Source organism: Salvelinus alpinus, chromosome 16 (assembly GCF_045679555.1).
Source record: "Salvelinus alpinus chromosome 16, SLU_Salpinus.1, whole genome shotgun sequence".
NCBI lineage: Eukaryota > Metazoa > Chordata > Actinopteri > Salmoniformes > Salmonidae > Salvelinus > Salvelinus alpinus.
Window position 1 is genome coordinate 48420151 of NC_092101.1, and position 23182 is coordinate 48443332.

At 45.6% G+C, this 23182-nt stretch overlaps 1 protein-coding gene across 2 annotated transcripts in view; it reads right to left on the reverse strand.

Moving 5' to 3' along the window:
- The window catches only part of atf6 (activating transcription factor 6), a 124525-nt gene that overhangs the window by 66004 nt on the left and 35339 nt on the right, over window positions 1–23182 (reverse strand). For both annotated transcript variants that reach the window (XM_071346491.1, XM_071346492.1), the window contains exons 8-10: window positions 6305–6490; window positions 6044–6135; window positions 5419–5553 (exon numbers count right to left, since the gene is read on the reverse strand). In XM_071346491.1, coding sequence (XP_071202592.1) covers window positions 5419–5553; window positions 6044–6135; window positions 6305–6490 — 413 coding nt within the window. The remainder of the gene's footprint in view (window positions 1–5418; window positions 5554–6043; window positions 6136–6304; window positions 6491–23182) is intronic.

Sequence of the window (23182 nt, forward strand, 5' to 3'; positions counted from 1 at the left end):
ATCTATCACAATTCCAGTGGGTCAGAAGTTTACATACACCAAGGTGACTGTGCCTTTAAACAGCTTGGAAAATTGAAAATGATGTCATGGCTTTAGAAGCTTCTGATAGCCTAATTGACATAATTTGAGTCAATTGGAGGTGCACCTGTTGATGTATTTCAAGGCCTACCTTCAAACTCAGTGCCTGTTTGCTTGACATCTTGGGAAAATCAAAAGATATCAGCCCAAGAATTGTAGACCTCCACAAGTCTGGTTCATCCTTGGGAGGAATTTCCAAATGCCTGAAGGTACCACGTTCATCTGTACAAACAATAGTACGCAAGTATAAACACCATGGGACCACGCAGCCGTCATACCGCTCAGGAAGGAGATGCGTTCTGTCTCCTAGAGATGAACATACTTTGGTGTGAAAAGTGCAAATCAATCCCAGAACAACAGCAAAGGACCTTGTGAAGATGCTGGAGGAAACAGGTACAAAAGTATCTATATCCACAGTAAAAACGAGTCCTATATCGACATAACCTGAAAGGCCGCTCAGCAAGGAAGAAGCCGCTGCTCCAAAACCGCCATAAAAAAGCCAGACTACGGTTTGCAACTGCACATGGGGACAAAGATCGTACTTTTGGGAGAAATGTCCTCTGGTCTGATAAAACAAAAATAGAACTGTTTGGCCATAATGACCATCGTTATGTTTGGAGGCAAAAGGGGGAGGCTTGGAGCAGAAGAACACCATCCCAACCGGGAAGCACGGGTGTGGCAGCATCATGTTGTGGGGGTGCTTTGCTGCAGGAGGGATTGGTGCAGTTCACAAAATAGATGGCATCATGACGAATTAAAATTGTGGATATATTGAAGCAACATCTCAAGCCATCAGTCAGGAAGTTAAAACTTGGTCGTGAATGTGTCTTCCAAATGGACAATGACCACAAGCATACTTCCAAAGTTGTGTCAAAATGGCTTAAGGACAACAAAGTCAAGGTATTGGAGTGGCCATCACAAAGCCCTGACCTCAATCCCATAGAAAAATTGTGGGCAGAACTGAAAAGCGTGTGCGAGCAAGAAGACCTACAAACCTGACTCAGTTACATCAGCTCTGTCAGGAGGAATGGCCCAAAATTCACCCAATTTATTATGGGAAGCTTGTGGAAGGCTACCCGAAACATTTGACCCAAGTTAAACAATTTAAAGGCAATGCTACCAAATACTAATTGAGTGTATGTAAACTTCTGACCCACTGGGAATGTGATGAAAGAAATAAAAGCTGAAATAAATAATTCTCTCTACTATTATTCTGACATTTCACATTCTTAAAATAAAGTGGTGATCCTAACTGACCTAAGACTGGGAATTTGTCCTTGGATTAAATATCAGGAATTTGTCCTTGGATTAACTTCACTAGGGTAGGGGGCAGCATTCGGAATTTTGGATGAAATGCATGCCCAATTTAAACTGCCTGCTTCTCAGGCCCAGAAGATATGATATGCATAAACACTCTAAAGTTTCCAAAACTGTTAAAATAGTGTCTGTGAGTATAACAGAACTGATTTGGCAGGCAAAAATACCCAAGAGAGGTTAAATGTCAGGAATTGTGAAAAACTGAGTTGAAATGTATTTGGCTAAGGTGTATGTAAACTTCCGACTTCAACTGTATACTAAATAATATGTGTGAAATTTGTTTTGATTTAGAATGGACCATTATCATGCACCTGTCTCAAAACAGGGGCAGGGGAATAAAATACATAGCGAATAGACAACGCTTTTCCCAGTGGTTCATTTTCTTGCCAGCCAGGTAGGCTATACTCCTGTTGTAAAGACAAGCAATGTGCTTGATATTAGGAAAATTAAGAAATAATTTTTATTTATTTATTTTATTTTTATTTATTTAAATAGGCAAGTCAGTTAAGAACAAATTCTTATTTACAATGACAGCCTAGGAACAGTGGGTTGACTGCCTTGCTCAGGGGCAGAACGACAGATTTTTACCTTGTCAGCTCGGGGATTTGCTCTAGCAGCCTTTTGTTACTGGCCCAACGCTCTAACCACTAGGCTACCTGCCCAATGCTCTAACCACTAGGGTACCTGCCTAAATAAATATAGTAAGCCTAGCCTATCAATGCTGATTGGGATCCTCCTCTTTTTAAGAGGCCATCACTCTGTTTTCTCACGCAATTGCATAGCCTATAGAAATGTTGTGCAACATGAGCTCATGAAGTGTTTGATTAGATTTTCGAAAACATTTGTATTGATGTCTGAGTAATTAGAGGGACAATAGAGTGCTGATGTAACGGATGTGAAATGGCTAGCTAGTTAGCGGGTACGCGCTAGTAGCATTTCAATCAGTTACGTCACTTGCTCTGAGACCTATAAGTAGTGTTGCCCCTTGCTCTGCAAGAGCCGCGGCTTTTGTGGAGCGATGGGTAACGACGCTTCGTGGGTGTCAGTTGTTGATGTGTGCAGAGGGTCCCTGGTTCGCGCCCGTGTCGGGGCGAGGGGACGGTCTAAAGTTATACTGTTACATTGATGCTGTTGACCCGGATCACTGGTTGCTGCGGAAAAGGAGGAGGTTAAAAGGGGGGTGAGTGTAACGGATGTGAAATGGCTAGCTAGTTAGCGGGTACGCGCTAGTAGCATTTCAATCAGTTACGTCACTTGCTCTGAGACCTATAAGTAGTGTTGCCCCTTGCTCTGCAAGAGCCGCGGCTTTTGTGGAGCGATGGGTAACGACGCTTCGTGGGTGTCAGTTGTTGATGTGTGCAGAGGGTCCCTGGTTCGCGCCTGTGTCGGGGCGAGGGGACGGTTTAAAGTTATACTGTTACACTGAGTACCAGGCAGTTAGCACATTTAGTAGGCTACTAATGACCATCAGCAGCATCAGAGCTTGGAGAAGCCTACAGTGACTAAACGGTCACGTGGAATGTGACTGCAATCCGTGCTTGTGACCGCCGGTGTGGCAGTAATACAGTTACGTAACAGCCCTAGACATGCACTGTCAACTATGGGACCTTATACAGACAGGTGTGCCTTTCCAAATCATGTCCAATCAATTGAATTTACCACAGGTGGACTCCAATCAAGTTGTAGAAACATTTCAAGGATGATCAATGGAAACAGGATGCACCTGAGCTGAATTTCGAGTCTCATCGCAAAGGATCTGAATAGTTACGTAAATAAGGTATTTCTGTTTTACATTTTTTATAAATTTGCAAACATTTCTAAAAACCTGTTTTGGCTTTGTCATTATGGGGTATTGTGTGTAGAATGATGAGGACAATTTATTTAATCCATTTTAGAATAAGTCTGTAATGTAATAAAATGTGGAAAAAGTGAAGGGGTCTGAAATACTTTCCGAATGCACTGTTTATTACATTTTTGTAGTTGAGTCCTCAAGCTGTTCTCGTCTATTAATGTTCTGTTTTATGTCATGTTTTATGTTCTGTGTGGACCCCAGGAAGAGTAGCTGCTGCTTCAGCAACAGCTAATGGCGAAAAACACACATTTTTTATTGAAGTAATTTACAAATGAGGCCCAAGGACCGATATCGCGTTTCCCAAAAATATCGATAACCCCTCCGTACAACAAACCCTAACTAGTAAATGCACTGCCTCCTATCCCCCAAACACAGCCTCTACCTCCCCCTCTCCAGTCCAGGTCAACCTAACCCAGTCTCTACCTCTACCTCCCCCTCTCCAGTCCAGGTCAACCCAACCCAGTCTCTACCTCTCCAGTCCAGTCCAGACCAACCCAGTCTCTACCTCTCCAGTCCAGTCCAGACCAACCCAGTCTCTACCTCTCCAGTCCAGTCCAGACCAACCCAGTCTCTACCTCTCCAGTCCAGGTCAACCCAACCCAGTCTCTACCTCTCCAGTCCAGTCCAGACCAACCCAGTCTCTACCTCTCCAGTCCAGACCAGACCAACCCAGTCTCTACCTCTCCAGTCCAGACCAGACCAACCCAGTCTCTACCTCTCCAGTCCAGTCCAGACCAACCCAGTCTCTACCTCTCCAGTCCAGTCCAGACCAACCCAGTCTCTACCTCTCCAGTCCTGGTCAACCCAACCCAGTCTCTACCTCTCCAGTCCAGTCCAGACCAACCCAGTCTCTACCTCTCCAGTCCAGTCCAGACCAACCCAGTCTCTACCTCTCCAGTCCAGTCCAGACCAACCCAGTCTCTACCTCTCCAGGCCAGACCAGACCAACCCAGCCTCTACCTCTCCAGTCCAGTCCAGACCAACCCAGTCTCTACCTCTCCAGTCCAGTCCAGACCAACCCAGTCTCTACCTCTCCAGTCCAGACCAGACCAACCCAGTCTCTACCTCTCCAGTCCAGACCAACCCAGTCTCTACCTCTCCAGTCCAGTCCAGACCAACCCAGTCTCTACCTCTCCAGTCCAGTCCAGACCAACCCAGTCTCTACCTCTCCAGTCCAGTCCACACCAACCCAGTCTCTACCTCTCCAGTCCAGTCCAACCCAGTCTCTACCTCTCCAGTCCAGTCCAGACCAACCCAGTCTCTACCTCTCCAGTCCAGACCAACCCAGTCTCTACCTCTCCAGTCCAGACCAACCCAGTCTCTACCTCTCCAGTCCAGACCAACCCAGTCTCTACCTCTCCAGTCCAGACCAACCCAGTCTCTACCTCTCCAGTCCAGACCAACCCAGTCTCTACCTCTCCAGTCCAGACCAACCCAGTCTCTACCTCTCCAGTCCAGACCAACCCAGTCTCTACCTCTCCAGACCCACTGTGGTCATCTTACAGTGGAACATGGAGTCTGATCTGTTCTAAGACAGTGTTTTTAAACTTTGTTTTAATACATGGGATCAGCAAATATACAAAATTAGTGTCAGGTAACCAACCATCTCAGAGACAAGCCAGCAACGTCCCACGTTCTGGCCCTGGTCCACGAAACTGAGATAGACCGGTCTAAGGCACTGCATCGCAGTGTTGCGGCGTCACTACAGCCTGGGGTTCGATCCCAGGCTGTGTCATTACCGGCCGTGACCGGGAGTCTCATAGGGCGGCGCACAATTGGCCCAGCGTCGTCCGGGTTAGGGGAGGGTTTGGCCGGGGGGCTTTACTTGGCTCATCGCGCTCTAGCGACTCCTTGTGGCGGGCCGGGCGCCTGCAGGCTGACTTCAGTTGTCAGTTGAACGGCGTTTCCTCCGACACATTGGTGCAGCTGGCTTCCGGGTTAAGTGAGCGGGTGCTCAGAATATCCTGACCTGGACAACACTGACGTACACTGCCGTGTGTGTGTGTGTGTGTGTGTGTGTGTGTGTGTGTGTGTGTGTGTGTGTGTGTGTGTGTGTGTGTGTGTGTGTAGTATAAACATAGTTAAAGTGCAGAGTGAAGGGGAGGCAGGTTTATGACATGCAGCATGTCCGCCACAGCCAGGTGTGTGGTGATGCTGAGTTAGGTCATTACCTGTGGGTCGGAGGGGTGGTCTGGAGGGATTCGGGGCCCACCGGGGTCTCTGTCTCTTGGGAGAAGTCCAGCAGATGTCTGCCGCTGTGCATGGAGCCAGCCTGGAGTTTAGAGCCACGGCCACCTTCAAACAAACTGAAGCAGGACGGGACAGGGAGAGGGTGGGAGAAGGGGAGAGATAGGGAAGGGGAGAGGATGGTAGAAGAGAGATGGAGAGAGAGAGAGGAGAAAAAGAAAGAAAGACATGATCAAAAACCCCTGAGTAAAAAAGGCTGAAATCAATGATCCAACTGTTTGGGGAACACAGGCTACAATATGATTTTCTACCCTTCTCTCAGTCCCAGAAGTGGGCACTTGCTCACTCCCCCTGACCTTTTCAAAGGCATTGCAGTGGGAATAAACAAGTGCACACTGTGGTAGAATGAGAGAGACTCACCTCAGTCCCAGGCAGACTCACCTCAGTCCCAGGCAGACTCACCTCAGTCCCAGGCAGACTCACCTCAGTCCCAGGCAGACTCACCTCAGTCCCAGGCAGACTCACCTCAGTCCCAGGCAGACTCACCTCAGTCCCAGGCAGACTCACCTCAGTCCCAGCCAGACTCACCTCAGTCCCAGCCAGACTCACCTCATTGGTCCAACATTGAGCATGAGGAACACCAGCACCACCATGAGACAAATGGCCCGCCTCTTAGGAGCACTGGTCTTCAGAACCGTGTTCTACAGGAATAGGAAACGCATCATCACATTATATCACAGGAAACGCATCATCGCATTATATCACAGGAAATGCATCATCACATCACACATCCACTCCCAGCCTGGACCAGAAAACATTTTCTCTTAACTGTTTAATATAGTTGACAGGTGTTTGTGGCCTAACTCTGACCTCTGACAGTAGTCCCTCCAGCTGTCTCTTCAGGGTGCCGTTCTCGTCCTTGAGCAGCTGGTTCTCAGACAACGCCATCTTGAGACGGACCTCCAGCGTCAGCAGGTACTCCTTCTTCTTCTTACGGGACTGAGACGCTGACTCCCTGTTCTTTATCATCTTCTGCTGCCGCTGGGACACCTTCGACTGGAGGAGAGAGCGGGGATGAAGAGAGAGAGAGCGAGAGACGTTAGCCTATACGGGCCATTTGATGGCCACCAGATTATCGTCATCTGATCTGTCGTTAAACCATCAATATATGCTGAAATCATCCGCAAAGGTGATCTCCCATTATTGGCCACCGATTTACCTCTCCCTGAAGCAGATGTTGGGGGTTTAGTCCACCGATTTACCTCTCCCTAAAGCAGATGTTGGGGGTTTAGTCCACCGATTTAACTCTCCCTGAAGCGGATGTCGGGGTTTAGTCCACCGATTTACCTCTCCCTGAAGCAGATGTCGGGGTTTAGTCCACCGATTTACCTCTCCCTGAAGCAGATGTCGGGGTTTAGTCCACCGATTTACCTCTCCCTGAAGCAGATGTCGGGGTTTAGTCCACCGATTTACCTCTCCCTAAAGCAGATGTTGGGGGTTTAGTCCACCGATTTACCTCTCCCTGAAGCGGATGTCGGGGTTTAGTCCACCGATTTACCTCTCCCTGAAGCAGATGTCGGGGTTTAGTCCACCGATTTAACTCTCCCTGAAGCAGATGTCGGGGTTTAGTCCACCGATTTAACTCTCCCTGAAGCAGATGTCGGGGTTTAGTCCACCGATTTAACTCTCCCTGAAGCAGATGTCGGGGTTTAGTCCACCGATTTAACTCTCCCTGAAGCAGATGTCGGGGTTTAGTCCACCGATTTACCTCTCCCTAAAGCGGATGTCGGGGTTTAGTCCACCGATTTAACTCTCCCTGAAGCAGATGTCGGGGTTTAGTCCATCGATTTAACTCTCCCTGAAGCAGATGTTGGGGTTTACTCTTAGTTCTGATTTCTGCCGACTTTTTTCAAGAACATTTCACCCTGTGGTGGGCATCATCATCATTATCGCAACAATTGAATCCTGCCATTATAGCAGACTACGGTGATTTATCTATTTGACAATCATGCTGTACAACTGAATTAAAGTATTTCATTTCTTCGTTTACCACCACAATATAGCCTTACTATACCTTACATACATGGAGTAATGACTTTACTTGTCTTAACAATATAGCCTTACATTTTATCAATGTAAACATCATGGAGTAATGACTTTACTTGTCTTAACAATATAGCCACGAGGGCAAAAGGAAATATTCCTGAACTGAAGGCTACACATTTGATATGTAAGGGATAATCAACGAGGGTTATGCGTTCTCTGAAAAATAATGAACGACCTACGTGGAAGGTGTGTTCCACGACGTGCTAGCGGAGTAAAACTGACCTTCCACGGAGTTGCAGTATTTTCCACAGAACGCATAGAGCCCCGAGTTGATTATCCCTTTTATATGGCTATAATTAAATTTAACACATTTACCGCAACACGTGTTCATTTGCAGGTAGAAATGTATTCAACATCCACTGAAGTAGCATGCAAGTTTACTAGATAGCTACAGTAGTTGCCCTGGTAACCAAACAGACTAACCAAGTCATCAGTCCTAGCTTGCTAATATGAATTTAATTATGTTTTCAATTCAACTTTTGCTTTCAAAAGCAGCTCAATAGAACAGTAAGAATGAACTACAGCCACTGAATTCTACCGTGCTAATATTCCGTGCATTATAGGGAAATGATGCATGCTCTAGAATGCCCTTCAAGCCAATCAGAAACGATTATTCAACAATGCCATGGTATAAGTGAAACTAAATGGTGATTGTGTTGTATTTTTTCCTCAAATGATCTTGTATTCTAATACAGTTATTTAAAACAGACAGATTTTTATGGGGATTTGTATTATTATACTAATACGATTTCCGCTGTGGCATGGACATCGACTCTATAGGGTTAAAGTTCTACAAATGAAATTATCATAAAAAAATAAATAATAATAAAAACTGTTAATCGCTTTGAAAAACAAAACATACAGCCTGGCGTGATTGTGTGTGTGTGATGAGCTGGTGGTTAGGCTCAGAGGCATCATGGCCACAGGGGCCTGTACCCACATCAAACTCTTCCCGTTGAAAAAAATTTACTAATAAAATCTGTACTACTACTAGCCACCTAGCAATATTATGAATTTGGCTTCATTTAGCTAGCCCAGATTGGGAACCTATCTCCCAACCTCATAACTAGCCTTGTAGTTAGCTTGTCTAACTATTTTAGCTGGCTTGCCTGCTGGCAATGTTGGTAGACTTTAGAAAAGCAAACAATAACAAAATATACTAAATACAACTCACATTTAGCAGAGATGCAGAGTAGCACATTTAGTTTCTTTAACCTGTTTGGGATAGGTGGCAGCAATTTCACTTTTGCATGAAAAGCGTGCCCAGAGTAAACTGCCTGCTACTCTGTCCCAGATGCTAATATATGCATATTATTAGTAGTATTGGATAAAAACCCTCTGAAGTTTCTAAAATCGTTTGAATGATGTCTGTGTATAACATAACTCATATGGCAGGCGAAAACCTGCGAAAAATCCAACCAGGAAGTGGGAAATTTGAGGTTTGTAGTTTTTCAAAGCTTGATAGGCTACATTTCCAGTTGAATAATTACATTTGAGTTATATTCTTCTATTTCTCTTTTTCCTATTTTGATTTGGTTGTTCCTGATAGGATGTTACTTCATTGGGGCGGGCGTAGTGAACACAGACAACAACCATTTCCTCTGTGGAGTATCAAGCCGGCTTGACACCGTGACAACGTCAGATCAGCTGGTCTAAATAGTTTACTCTATCCCGCTGTTCTTTTCGTTGCAACTAGGGTTATTTTAGTGTGGAGATCCATGTAATCGCCCGTTAAGAGTGTTAGGAAATCCAACGCTAACCTGCAGGTGAGCGTTATGTTCTGCCTGTTCGTTGCAATGCACCCCCCGTAACTTTGTTTCATTGACATTTCTACCTAGGTTACTTCCATCCCAGTCCCATATCACAGCTGATTGAAATGAAAAGTGTAAACATCATGATGAAAGGGTAAAAAAACAAGACATTCGTTAGAAAAAAGGTTTGATCTGTGAGTGCCCTGGGGACCTTCTGTCCCAAGCACCTGTTGGTCTGTGGATTACGGTTAGTACTCAGCAGGAGGGTGGTTCTAGTTCTCAGGGGTGGTTCTAGTTCTCTGGGGTGGTTCTAGTTCTCTGGGGTGGTTCTAGTTCTCTGGGGTGGTTCTAGTTCTCAGGGGTGGTTCTAGTTCTCTGGGGTGGTTCTAGTTCTCTGGGGTGGTTCTAGTTCTCTGGGGTGGTTCTAGTTCTCTGGGGTGGTTCTAGTTCTCTGGGGCGGTTCTAGTTCTCTGGGGCGGTTCTAGTTCTCTGGGGTGGTTCTAGTTCTCTGGGGTGGTTCTAGTTCTCTGGGGTGGTTCTAGTTCTCTGGGGTGGTTCTAGTTCTCTGGGGTGGTTGTGTCAACAGGAGAAGGGCATTTCATCATTCATATCATCTGATTTATCAGCTGGACTAAAACAGGTGGCAAAGGATGACGTACCCATGAGCACTCATAGTCCGGGAGAAAGAGAGAGAGAGAGGAGGGATCTGGCACAGAACACCAGTGAGCATCACTCAGGAATGTGGCTCCTTAAAATAAAGAGTGAGAACCATAGGAGAAGAGAGGGGGATGTGTGAGAAGAGAGTGGGTGGGGAAGGAGCGACAGAAAGCGAGAGAGAGTGAATGGAAAGAAGGTGGGGTTAACATAAAAGCTAGCCTTGCTCTACTTCATTTCCTGGGATAATTATTTAGCCTTTGATGGCTACCGCTCGCTGATGGCTACCGCTCGCTGATGGCTACCGCTCGCTGATGGCTACCGCTCTCTGATGGCTACCGCTCTCTGATGGCTACCGCTCGCTGATGGCTACCGCTCTCTGATGGCTACCGCTCTCTGATGGCTACCGCTCGCTGATGGCTACCGCTCTCTGATGGCTACCGCTCGCTGATGGCTACCGCTCTCTGATGGCTACCGCTCTCTGATGGCTACCGCTCGCTGATGGCTACCGCTCTCTGATGGCTACCGCTCTCTGATGGCTACCGCTCGCTGATGGCTACCGCTCGCTGATGGCTACCGCTCTCTGATGGCTACCGCTCTCTGATGGCTACCACTCGCTGATGGCTACCGCTCGCTGATGGCTACCGCTCTCTGATGGCTACCGCTCTCTGCAGCAGAAAGTAATAAACAGACATCTAAGAAATGTGACATCGTAAACGGTTCCCCCGGCAACACAGCATGGGTTTAAGTCACCCCTAAGACTCCAGGGTACATAGAATACTGCAGGATCAAACCTCCTGACTCAGAGGTCAGGGGGGGGGGGGGGTCAGGCTAAAGGAGACAGAATGGCGGATGTGATCATCCTGCTCTGCTCTCTACACGATGGATGTGTTTATAGACGGTGTCATTCCATGAAGAATGTGTTGTCATCATGCACACAAACACAGGGACATGCATGCACAGAAAAGGAAAGATGGCATATACACCGAGTACACAAAACATTAAGAACACCTGCTCTGTCCATGACATAGACTGACCAGGTGAATCCAGGTGAACGCTATGATCCCTTATTGATGTCACTTGTTAAATCCACTTCAATCAGTGTAGATGAAGGGGAGGAGACATGTTAAAGAAGGAAAGACAAAATATTCAAGGGCCTATGAACAGGGCTGTTCTGGGCATGGAGGCTGCTCCGAGGGCATGGGGGCTGCTCTGAGGGCATGGAGGCTGCTCTGAGGGCATGGAGGCTGCTCTGAGGGCATGGAGGCTGCTCTGAGGGCATGGAGGCTGCTCTGAGGGCATGGAGGCTGCTCTGAGGGCATGGGGGCTGCTCTGAGGGCATGGGGGCTGCTCTGAGGGCATGGGGGCTGCTCTGAGGGCATGGATGCTGCTCTGAGGGCATGGAGGCTGCTCTGAGGGCATGGAGGCTGTTCTGAGGGCATGGAGGCTGCTCTGAGGGCATGGGGGCTGCTCTGAGGGCATGGAGGCTGCTCTGAGGGCATGGGGGCTGCTCTGAGGGCATGGAGGCTGCTCTGAGGGCTGAGGGCATGGAGGCTGCTCTGAGGGCATGGAGGCTGTTCTGAGGGCATGGAGGCTGCTCTGAGGGCATGGAGGCTGTTCTGAGGGCATGGAGGCTGCTCTGAGGGCTGAGGGCATGGGGGCTGCTCTGAGGGCAAAAAGGGGGTGCAACTCAATATTAGGAAGGTGTTAGCCTTATATTATGTGTTAGCCAGTATATATAATGTTATGGTATAGCCAGTATATATAATGTTATGGTATAGCCATATATATAATGTTATGGTATAGCCAGTATATATAATGTTATGGTATAGCCATATATATAATGTTATGGTATAGCCAGTATATATAATGTTATGGTATAGCCAGTATATATAATGTTATGGTATAGCCAGTATATATAATGTTATGGTATAGCCAGTGTATATAATGTTATGGTATAGCCAGTGTATATAATGTTATGGTATAGCCAGTATATATAATGTTATGGTATAGCCAGTATATATAATGTTATGGTATAGCCAGTATATATAATGTTATGGTATAGCCAGTATATATAATGTTATGGTATAGCCAGAATATATAATGTTATGGTATAGCCAGTATATATAATGTTATGGTATAGCCAGTGTATATAATGTTATGGTATAGCCAGTATATATAATGTTATGGTATATTAATGTTAATGGTAATGTTATGGTTATGGTATATATAGCACCGCCGGCATTCAAAAGTGACCAAAACATCAGCCAGGAAGCATAGGAACTGAGAAGTGGTCTGTGGTCACCACCTGCAGAACCACTCCTTTATTGGGGGTGTCTTGCTAATTGCCTATAATTTCCACCTTTTGTCTATTCCATTTGCACAACAGCATGTGAAATTTATTGTCAATCAGTGTTGCTTCCTAAGTGGACAGTTTGATTTCACAGAAGTGTGATTGACTTGGAGTTACATTGTGTTGTTTAAGTGTTCCCTTTATTTTTTTGAGCAGTGTATAATGGTTGGTATAGCCAGTGAATATAATGTTTGGTATAGCCAGTGTATATACTCTTTCGAAGTTGAAGCTTTAAACACTTTAGCCTATCTAAGAGATGGCTCTGTCTGAGAACCAGGCGCCAAAGAACCAGAATGGCATCTTGAAGAGACAGCTGGAGGGACTACAATCAGAGGTTAGAGTTAGGCCACATACACACACTAGAAAAAAAATGTAATTTGTCCCAGTAAAAAACTTTTAGCCGTAGAATCTTAACTCTTGTCGTCCTGAACATCACCTCTTATCCCGAGGATTTAAATCAACACTCAATCATCGTAACCCAAACACACACTTCCCCCATGTGTGTGAATGACAGCTAAACACATCCCCTCCCAGAAGCCTGCCTGCGCCCCTCTCCCACCCAGCAGCAGTAAGCCTGTAAGACACTGGGTCTAATGGACCAGCTGGTTGATTAAGTTATTTGGATCCGGAGAGCAGACGAGAGGAGGAGAGATGACAGCTCCATAACTGTTTGTATTCCGTCTCCTGAGAAACTCTCCCGCTCTGTACTCCCGGCCCAGATCTGGGATCCGTGCCACCACCAGGGCCTGGGAACGCCGGGAGACAGAGGTTACCAAGACACGGGGTGGGCTCTGGTTCCATTGCCACATCAACAGAACCGGTAAGGGGGGGGGAGAGGGGGAGTTGGGTTGAGTGCCACTGGCAGGCCTGGTAACTTTTCACTGATAGATTCCAACTGCCTTCAGTTGGTAGCCTGAACCTCAACCGCTTCCCAGCACCTTATCTTGAATTCTCGATTCATAAGACTCACGTTTTGAGGTTTGGCACACGAGACAAGTCAGAGGGAAATAAACAGAAGCACCACAGAGCCTGTTCCTTGATCAGCTGACCACCCTGGTGTTGTTCAGGACTGTTCTTTCCATTCAGGTCACCTCAAGAGGTCAGAGGTTAATTCAGGAGGAAGTGTGTGATGATCCGTTAACCCTTCAAAATTGAGATCTTTTAACAAGATGAGAACATTTCTTTAGTTTACGAGGGGACGTTAAAAAGGTTTAAGTGACAAGTGTTTCCACAGGCCAGCATCTGGATACACATCGTACCCAGGATCACAGCATCCTCCCCTGGCCTGGTGTCTACCCGTGTTGGGGGCTTCCCCGGGGCCTGTAGTGTAATGATTTACAGCCCAGAACGTAGCAGAAAATCTCAAAGGAAATCTGAGCATATTATTTTACAAATAGCTCCGTTTTTCCAGCTTTGCCAAATCCCCACTCTACTCGACACCTGTCCCAATATTTAGCTTTTCACACCCTCACAATTACAAACAGTGCATTCGGAAAGTATTTAGACCCCTTCACCTTTTACAAATGTTGTTACTTTACAGCCTTATTCTAAAATGGAATCTATTTTTTAAATTCCTCATCATTCTACAAACAAAACCCCATAATGACAAAGCGAAAACAGGTTTTGTTTGCAAATGTATTAAAAATAAAAACAGAAATACCTTATTTACATAATTATTCAGATCCTTCGCTATGAGACTCGAAATTGAGCTCCGGTGCATCCTGTTTCCATTGATCATCCTTGAGATGTTTCTAAAACTTGATTGGAGTCCAACTGTGGTAAATTCAATTGATTGGACATGATTTGGAAAGACACACACCTGTCTATATAAGGTCCCACAGTTGCCAGAGCAAAAACCAAGCCATGATGTCGAAGGAATTGTCCGTAGAGCTCCGAGACAGTATTGTGTCGAGGCACATATCTTTGGAAGGGTACCAAAGAATGTCTGCAGCATTGAAGGTTCCCAAGAACACAGTGGCCTCCATCATTCTTAAATGGAAGAAGTTTGGAACCACCAAGACTCTTCCTAGAGCCAGCTGCCCAGCCAAACTAAGCAATCAGGGGAGAAGGGCCTTGGTCAGGGAGGTGACCAAGAACCCAATGGTCACTCTGACAGAGGTCCAGAGTTCCACTGTGGAGAAGGGAGAACCTTCAGAAGGACAACCATCTCTGCAGCACTCCACCAATCAGGCCTTTATGATATAGTGGCCAGACGGAAGCCACTCCCCAGTAAAAGGCACACGACAGCACGCTTGGAGTTTGCCAAAAGTCACCTAAAGGACTCTCAGACCATGAGAAACAAGATTCTCTGGTCTGATGAAACCCAGATTAAACTCTTTGGCCTGAATGCCAAGCGTCATGTCTGGAGGAAACCTGCCACTGAATATCCTTGAGTGACCCAGCCAGAGACCGGACTTGAACCCGACCGAACATCTCTGGAGAGACCTGAAAATACCTGTGCAGCGAAACACCCCATCCAACCTGACAGAGCTAGAAGACCAGCATCCTGGAGTCGCCTCTTCACTGTTGACGTTGAGACTGGTGTTTTGCGGGTGCTATTTCATGAAGATGCCAGTTGAGGACAAACTAGACACTCTAATGTACTTGTCCTCTTGCTCAGTGGGCCTCCCACTCCTCTTTCTATTCTGGTTAAACACAGTTTGCGCTGTTCTCTGAAGGGACTAGTACACCGCGTTGTACGAGATCTTCAGTTTATTGGCAATTTCTCGCATGGAATAGCCTTCATTTCTCAGAACAAGAATAGACTTACAAGTTTCAGATAAAGTGCTTTGTTTCCGGCCATTTTGAGCCTGTAATCGAGCCCACAAATGCTGATGCTCCAGATACTCAACTAGTCTAAAGAAGGCCAGTTTTATTGCTTCATGAATCAGGACAACAGTTTTCAGCTGTGCTAACATAATTGCAAAAGGGTTTTCTAATGATCAATTAGCCTTTTAAAAAGATAAACTTGTATTAGCAAACACAACGTGCCATTGGGACACAGGAGTGATGGTTGCTGATAATGGGCCTCTGTACGCCCATGTAGATATTCCATTTAAAAAATCATCCATTTCCAGCTACAATAGTCATTTACAACATTAACAATGTCTACACTGTATTTCTGATCAATTTGATGTTATTTTAAACAGACCCAAAAAATTGTTTTTCTTTCAAAAACAAGGACATTTCTAAGTGACCCCAAACTTTTTAACGGTACTGTATGTAAATGTGATATTTCATTTTTTTTTATTTTTTTTTTTACGTGCCAAATGTCCCAAAACCTTTTTTTGCTTTGTCATAATGGGGTATTGCGTGTAGATTGGTGAGGGGAAAAAACAAAACATTTTCAATTTTAGAATAAGGCTCTAATGTAACAAAATGTGGAAAAAGTCAAGGAGTCTGAATACTTTCCGAATGCACTGTACACACAAACACTCTCACAGCTCAAACACAGACTGGCACTGAGGACTGACACTGACGTAAACACACTCAAACACCTGCCTGAAGTAGACCACGCGGTTAACTGATCACTCAAACCACCGTGCTGTGGCCAAACCACAACGACACAGTCAAAACAGCTGCGATGGGTCAAAACACACACGGCTCAACTGCTTTGTGTGGGCCAAGGCGGCTGAGTCATGCAAAAAGCCTGTTTAAGGCAGCAGACCTGGCCTAACACAACAGACACAGCTAAACCATTTACCACAGCTTTTCAGCGTATAAAAATATCTGACAAACAGAGTTAAAATACGTGTTAATTCTCTGGAACCATGGATGGACTATTTATCCCGAGTGAGATTCTGGTTTATTATTTCAGCTCCAAAAACCTGGGCCTGGTTTTGATGCTCTTCTCACAATGAAACCACTCGACTGTCAGGTTTGTAAAACGGCCTGAGTGGCTGGTTTGTTTTGGCTTCTTCTAGCTCGGCGGCATTCCTGGTCAATGCTCTCTCTCCAGACTCCTCCTCTCCAGACTCCATCACGATTATTTAACTACCAGACACTCCCAGTCCTCGTCTCCACTCAGCTGTTTCAGAGCTGTGTTTGCACAGTCCGATGTTAACCATTAACATCCATAAAAACAACAACAACTGGAGAAATATTGCTGGGTTAACGTTCCATGTTAGTGTCAACAGCAATCCTTCAGTGGACTGGACTGGCATAAGAGATAACAGAGAGGGTTGTCTAGGTTATTCCTCCAGAGTAGGGATGGGCAACTTTGATGGAGGTGGGGACCACAAAAGAATCGTAACTCATCATGAGGGGCACACATTGGCTCGCAGGTCTGCGGACCCACATCCATACCTACACATGCAGTCAGAGACACCCCAAGTCTTTTGGGGGCCCTAAGCTAAACTGTTGAAAACCAAATATTGAAATTACACCTTGTGTATTCTACTATTATAACTCTGAGTCATTAGCTCGTGGTTTCTTATGAGTCATTAGCTCGTGGTTCATATGATTCATTAGCTCATGGTTCATATGAGTCATTAGCTCGTGGTTCATATGAGTCATTAGCTCGTGGTTCATATGAGTCATTAGCTCGTGGTTTCTTATGAGTCATTAGCTCGTGGTTCATATGAGTCATTAGCTTGTGGTTTCTTATGAGTCATTAGCTCGTGGTTTCTTATGAGTCATTAGCTCGTGGTTTCTTATGAGTCATTAGCTCGTGGTTTCTTATGAGTCATTAGCTCGTGGTTTCTTATGAGTCATTAGCTCGTGGTTTCTTATGAGTCATTAGCTCGTGGTTTCTTATGAGTCATTAGCTCGTGGTTTCTTATGAGTCATTAGCTCGTGGTTTCTTATGAGTCATTAGCTCGTGGTTTCTTATGAGTCAATAGCTTGTGGTTTCGTATGAGTCATTAGCTCGTGGTTTCTTATGAGTCATTAGCTCGTGGTTCATATGATTCATTAGCTCGTGGTTCATATGAGTCATTAGCTCGTGGTTCATATGAGTCATTAGCTCGTGGTTTCTTATGAGTCATTAGCTCGTGGTTCATATGATTCATTAGCTCATGGTTCATATGAGTCATTAGCTCGTGGTTTCTTATGAGTCATTAGCTCGTGGTTTCATATGAGTCATTAGCTCGTGGTTTCATATGAGTCATTAGCTCGTGGTTTCATATGAGTCATTAGCTCATGGTTCATATGAGTCATTAGCTCGTGGTTCATATGAGTCATTAGCTCGTGGTTTCTTATGAGCCATTAGCTCGTGGTTTCTTATGAGTCATTAGCTCGTGGTTTCTTATGAGTCATTAGCTCGTGGTTTCTTATGAGTCATTAGCTCGTGGTTTCTTATGAGTCATTAGCTCGTGGTTCATATGAGTCATTAGCTCGTGGTTCATATGAGTCATTAGCTCGTGGTTCTTATGAGTCATTAGCTCGTGGTTTCATATGAGTCATTAGCTCGTGGTTTCATATGAGTCATTAGCTCGTGGTTTCATATGAGTCATTAGCTCATGGTTCATATGAGTCATTAGCTCGTGGTTCATATGAGTCATTAGCTCGTGGTTCATATGAGTCATTAGCTCGTGGTTCATATGAGCCATTAGCTCGTGGTTTCTTATGAGCCATTAGCTCGTGGTTTCTTATGAGTCATTAGCTCGTGGTTTCTTATGAGTCATTAGCTCGTGGTTTCTTATGAGTCATTAGCTCGTGGTTTCTTATGAGTCATTAGCTCGTGGTTTCTTATGAGTCATTAGCTCGTGGTTCATATGAGTCATTAGCTCGAGGTTTCTTATGAGCCATTAGCTCATGGTTCATATGAGTCATTAGCTCGTGGTTCATATGAGTCATTAGCTCATGGTTCATATGAGTCATTAGCTCATGGTTCATATGAGTCATTAGCTCGTGGTTCATATGAGTCATTAGCTCGTGGTTTCTTATGAGCCATTAGCTCGTGGTTTCTTATGAGTCATTAGCTCGTGGTTTCTTATGAGTCATTAGCTCGTGGTTTCTTATGAGTCATTAGCTCGTGGTTCATATGAGTCATTAGCTCGTGGTTCATATGAGTCATTAGCTCGTGGTTTCATATGAGTCATTAGCTCGTGGTTTCATATGAGTCATTAGCTCGTGGTTTCATATGAGTCATTAGCTCATGGTTCATATGAGTCATTAGCTCGTGGTTCATATGAGTCATTAGCTCGTGGTTCATATGAGTCATTAGCTCGTGGTTTCTTATGAGCCATTAGCTCGTGGTTTCTTATGAGTCATTAGCTCGTGGTTTCTTATGAGTCATTAGCTCGTGGTTTCTTATGAGTCATTAGCTCGTGGTTTCTTATGAGTCATTAGCTCGTGGTTCATATGAGTCATTAGCTCGAGGTTTCTTATGAGCCATTAGCTCGTGGTTTCTTGTGAGTCATTAGCTCGTGGTTTCTTATGAGTCATTAGCTTGTGGTTCATATGAGTCATTAGCTCGTGGTTCATATGAGTCATTAGCTCGTGGTTCATATGAGTCATTAGCTCGTGGTTTCTTATGAGTCATTAGCTGATCGTGTCATTCCACTAACAATATACAGGGTTCTACTTTCACGTGTAAGTTGAAAGATTTAGGTGCACAAAAATACATTTAGGAGCACAATGAGAAATATTTGTAAATATTAAACGCTAAATAAAAATTCCAGGTCACACAGCTAAATATTTAAGCGCATGTGAGTAAAATGGTTGCACTGTAGAGTCCTGATCAGAGCTCTGCTACCCGACAGGCCCCGATATTACACATCTGTTTTCTTCATCAATAACTAGGGTACGGGCAGGGTATCACTAATATTTAGAAGCTGCTCTATTGTACAGTCAAATGACTAAGATCATCACATGGTGTCAGAAGTGCTTCAGCCTTGTCAAATACAAGACTGGAGAGATTATTTCACAGAGCAGCCCGTTTAGAGTGACCGTTGCTACGGTTACTCACAGAGCAGCCCGTTTAGTGAGCAGAGCAGCCCAAGCGGAGTCGTTGCTACGGTTACTCACAGAGCAGAGCGAGCTGAGCGCAGGGAGAGAGTGACAGACAGAGGAGCAGCTCATGGATTTACTAACAGAGGAAGTTATTTCTGATTTGGGGTTCGTGTTTCAGGCAGAAGCAATCGGGCCTGGGTAGAGTAGAGCCTGAACGTGGCAGGTACGGGTAATGTTAAAACTCCTGCCAGTGCAGGGCTCTAGCCCTGGTATGATGAGGACTCCACTATCATTTACACAACATTTTACATTATAGTCATTTGGAAAACGCTCTTATCCAGAGCGACAGTGACATCATTATATTGTAAAACATAGGGCTAAAAGCAAAACAGAGAGAGAGAGAGAGAGGGGGACAGAGAGAGAGAGAGGGGGACAGAGAGAGATTATACATTCAAATCTGTCAACTAGTTTACCGTCTAGCTCCAACTGTTTACTGGTGGTAACCATAGCAACGTGGCCACTGAGGCAGTGAGCAGCAGCAGCAGAGACTGAGAGACTGAGAGACTCCCCCCCCCCCCCTTTAAAAAAAATTAAACCTTCCAGCAGAAATCAGAGAAGGGATGAATCAATTTTAAACCCAGACTCTTTGTTTGCCGACTGCTCACAAAACAGGACTGTTACAAACCTGTTATTTAACACAGACCACACTACTGCCTGGCATACAGCTGGAACCAGGCATTTCAACTATACCACAAAGAAAGGCATCTGCAAGGGAAGGCAAATCCACATTTTTGAGGACAGTGAGAAGGAGCAGGAAAACAGGTTTCTGACGGTAAACATGTACCAAAACGGCACTGTCATGGTCCAGGGCAGTGAGGCTGCACTCAGCTCTTTAATGCAGGACTTCCCCCACCACAAGGAAGATAGCGGAAACCAAAAAAGACAAGGACAGCACCCCGACCTCTCCCCTCACCTCAGGCACCCCAACAGCAGGACTATCCTCCCCCCTGCCTGCCTACAACCACCAGAGCCAGGACAGGAGGTAAAGGTCACCATGAGGAAAGAGTCTTACCACAGCTCTGGAGGAGGTAAAGGTCACCATGAGGAGAGAGCCTTACCACAGCTCTTGAGGAGGTAAAGGTCACCATGAGGAGAGAGCCTTACCACAGCTCTTGAGGAGGTAAAGGCCACCATGAGGAGAGAGCCTTACCACAGCTCTTGAGGAGGTAAAGGCCACCATGAGGTGAGAGCCTTACCACAGCTCTTGAGTAAGTAAAGGTCACCATGAGGAGAGAACCTTACCACAGCTCTTGAGGAGGTAAAGGCCACCATGAGGAGAGAGCCTTACCACAGCTCTTGAGGAGGTAAAGGCCACCATGAGGAGAGAGCCTTACCACAGCTCTTGAGGAGGTAAAGGCCACCATGAGGAGAGAGCCTTACCACAGCTCTTGAGGAGGTAAAGGTCACCATGAGGAGAGAGCCTTACCCAGCGCTGGAGGAGGTAAAGGTACCATGAGGAGAGAGCCTTACCACAGCTCTTGAGGAGGTAAAGGCCACCATGAGGAGAGAGCCTTACCACAGCTCTTGAGGAGGTAAAGGTCACCATGAGGAGAGAGCCTTACCCAGCGCTGGAGGAGGTAAAGGTACCATGAGGAGAGAGCCTTACCACAGCTCTGGAGGAGGTAAAGGTCACCATGAGGTGAGAGCCTTACCACAGCGCTGGAGGAGGTAAAGGTACCATGAGGAGAGAGCCTTACCACAGCGCTGGAGGAGGTAAAGGTACCATGAGGAGAGAGCCTTACCACAGCTCTTGAGGAGGTAAAGGTCACCATGAGGAGAGAGCCTTACCCAGCGCTGGAGGAGGTAAAGGTACCATGAGGTGAGAGCTAGTGCAGGTAAAGGAGGAGATGGAAAAAGAGTTGTCTGTCATCAAGAGTGTGCTGCAGCACAGAGAGCAGACTGTAGAGACTCCTAGAGAGAAGCAGCAGCCCCTAACTGACCCACCTTCACCCACGACCCCTACCAGACCACTGCACCACTAAGGAGCCCCAGGCCCCCTCAACGCACCACCAGACCACTGCACCACCAAGGAGCCCCAGGCCCCCTCAACGCACCACCAGACCACTGCACCACCAAGGAGCCCCAGGCACCCTCAACGCACCCCCAGACCCAGCGCACCCCACAGGCCCCACCCACCACCAGAGCATCACCACTTCCATCAGCTTAGCCAGACCGGACCGGGCCCAGCCTACTACCCCCGCACCAGACCCCCACCTCTACCAGACCAGAGATGAGATCAGAGGTAGCCTGACTGAGGTAGCCTGACTGCCATTAGGTACCGAGATGAGATCCTCAGACCCCTTGTGAGACCATATGCTGACACATGCACATTTGTGGCCTGCTGGAGGTCATTTTGCAGGGCTCTGGCAGTGCTCCTCCTTGCACAAAGGCGGAGGTAGCGGTCCTACAGACACAGCAAACCTTCTTGCCACAGCTCGCATTGATGTGCCATCCTGGATGAGCTGCACTACCTGAGCCACTTGTGTGGGTTGTAGACTCCGTCTCATGCTACCACTAGAGTGAAAGCACCGCCAGCATTCAAAAGTGACCAAAACATCAGCCAGGAAGCATAGGAACTGAGAAGTGGTCTGTGGTCACCACCTGCAGAACCACTCCTTTATTGGGGGTGTCTTGCTAATTGCCTATAATTTCCACCTTTTGTCTATTCCATTTGCACAACAGCATGTGACATTTATTGTCAATCAGTGTTGCTTCCTAAGTGGACAGTTTGATTTCACAGAAGTGTGATTGACTTGGAGTTACATTGTGTTGTTTAAGTGTTCCCTTTATTTTTTTGAGCAGTGTATATATATATATATATATATATACACACACACACACACACACACACAGGCAAACGGCAAAAGAAGCACAATTGAAATTGATAAAAAAACTAAACAAAAAAGATCACAGATGACAACTGGTTTGATGCAGATTTTAAAATTATAAGGGAAAAACTTAGAACACTATCCAACCAAAAGCACAGACACCCAAATAATGGTGAATTACACCTTCCTTACTGTGAGACTTTAAAACTCTAGAAACGTACACTCAGAACCAAAAAAGCACAGTACATCAGCAAGCAGCTGACACCTATTGAGGCGTCCATAGACGCAAACAACTTCTGGCACAATTGGAAAAAACAAATCGAAACAAGAGGAATTAGCGATACAAAATGGTGACGTATGGACAACCCATTTTAAAACACTCTACAACACCGTTCAAATTGACACAAACGCAAAACAAAGTCAAATTCATGAGAAGTTGAATGGATTAGAAAAGGCTATAAAGGACAATCAAAATCCATTGGAGTCCCCAATTACTGACCAGGAGCTCTATAAGAAACTTCAGGCCCTCAGATTTAAAAAAGCATGCGGATCTGATGGCATCCTAAATGAGATGCTCAAACTCACTAGTGCAAAATTTCAATTGGCTATATTAAAACTTTTATTTGATCCTGAGTGTAGGTTATTTCCCTGATATCTGGAATCAAGGACTCATAACCCCAATCTTTAAGAACGGAGACAAATTTGACCCTAACAATTACAGAGGCATTTGTGTGAACAGTAACCTGGGTAAGGTTTTCTGTAGTATTATAAATGTAAGACTTCTAAACTTCCTTAATAAGCACAATGTCTTGAGTAAAAGCCAAATTGGATTCATACCAAAATGTTGCACGACTGATTTTATTTACACCCTACACACCCTGATTGATAAACATGTCCACCAAAATATACGCTTGCTTTATCGACTTCCTATAAGCATTTCATTCTATTTGGCATACAGGACTGTTCTACAAAGTCATTGAAAGTGGTGTATGGGGTAAAATATATGACATAATTAAATCAATGTATACTGGCAATACGTGCAGAATTAAAATTGTCAAGAAAAGAACAGAATTCTTTAACCAGGGGCCTTCGCCAGGGTTGC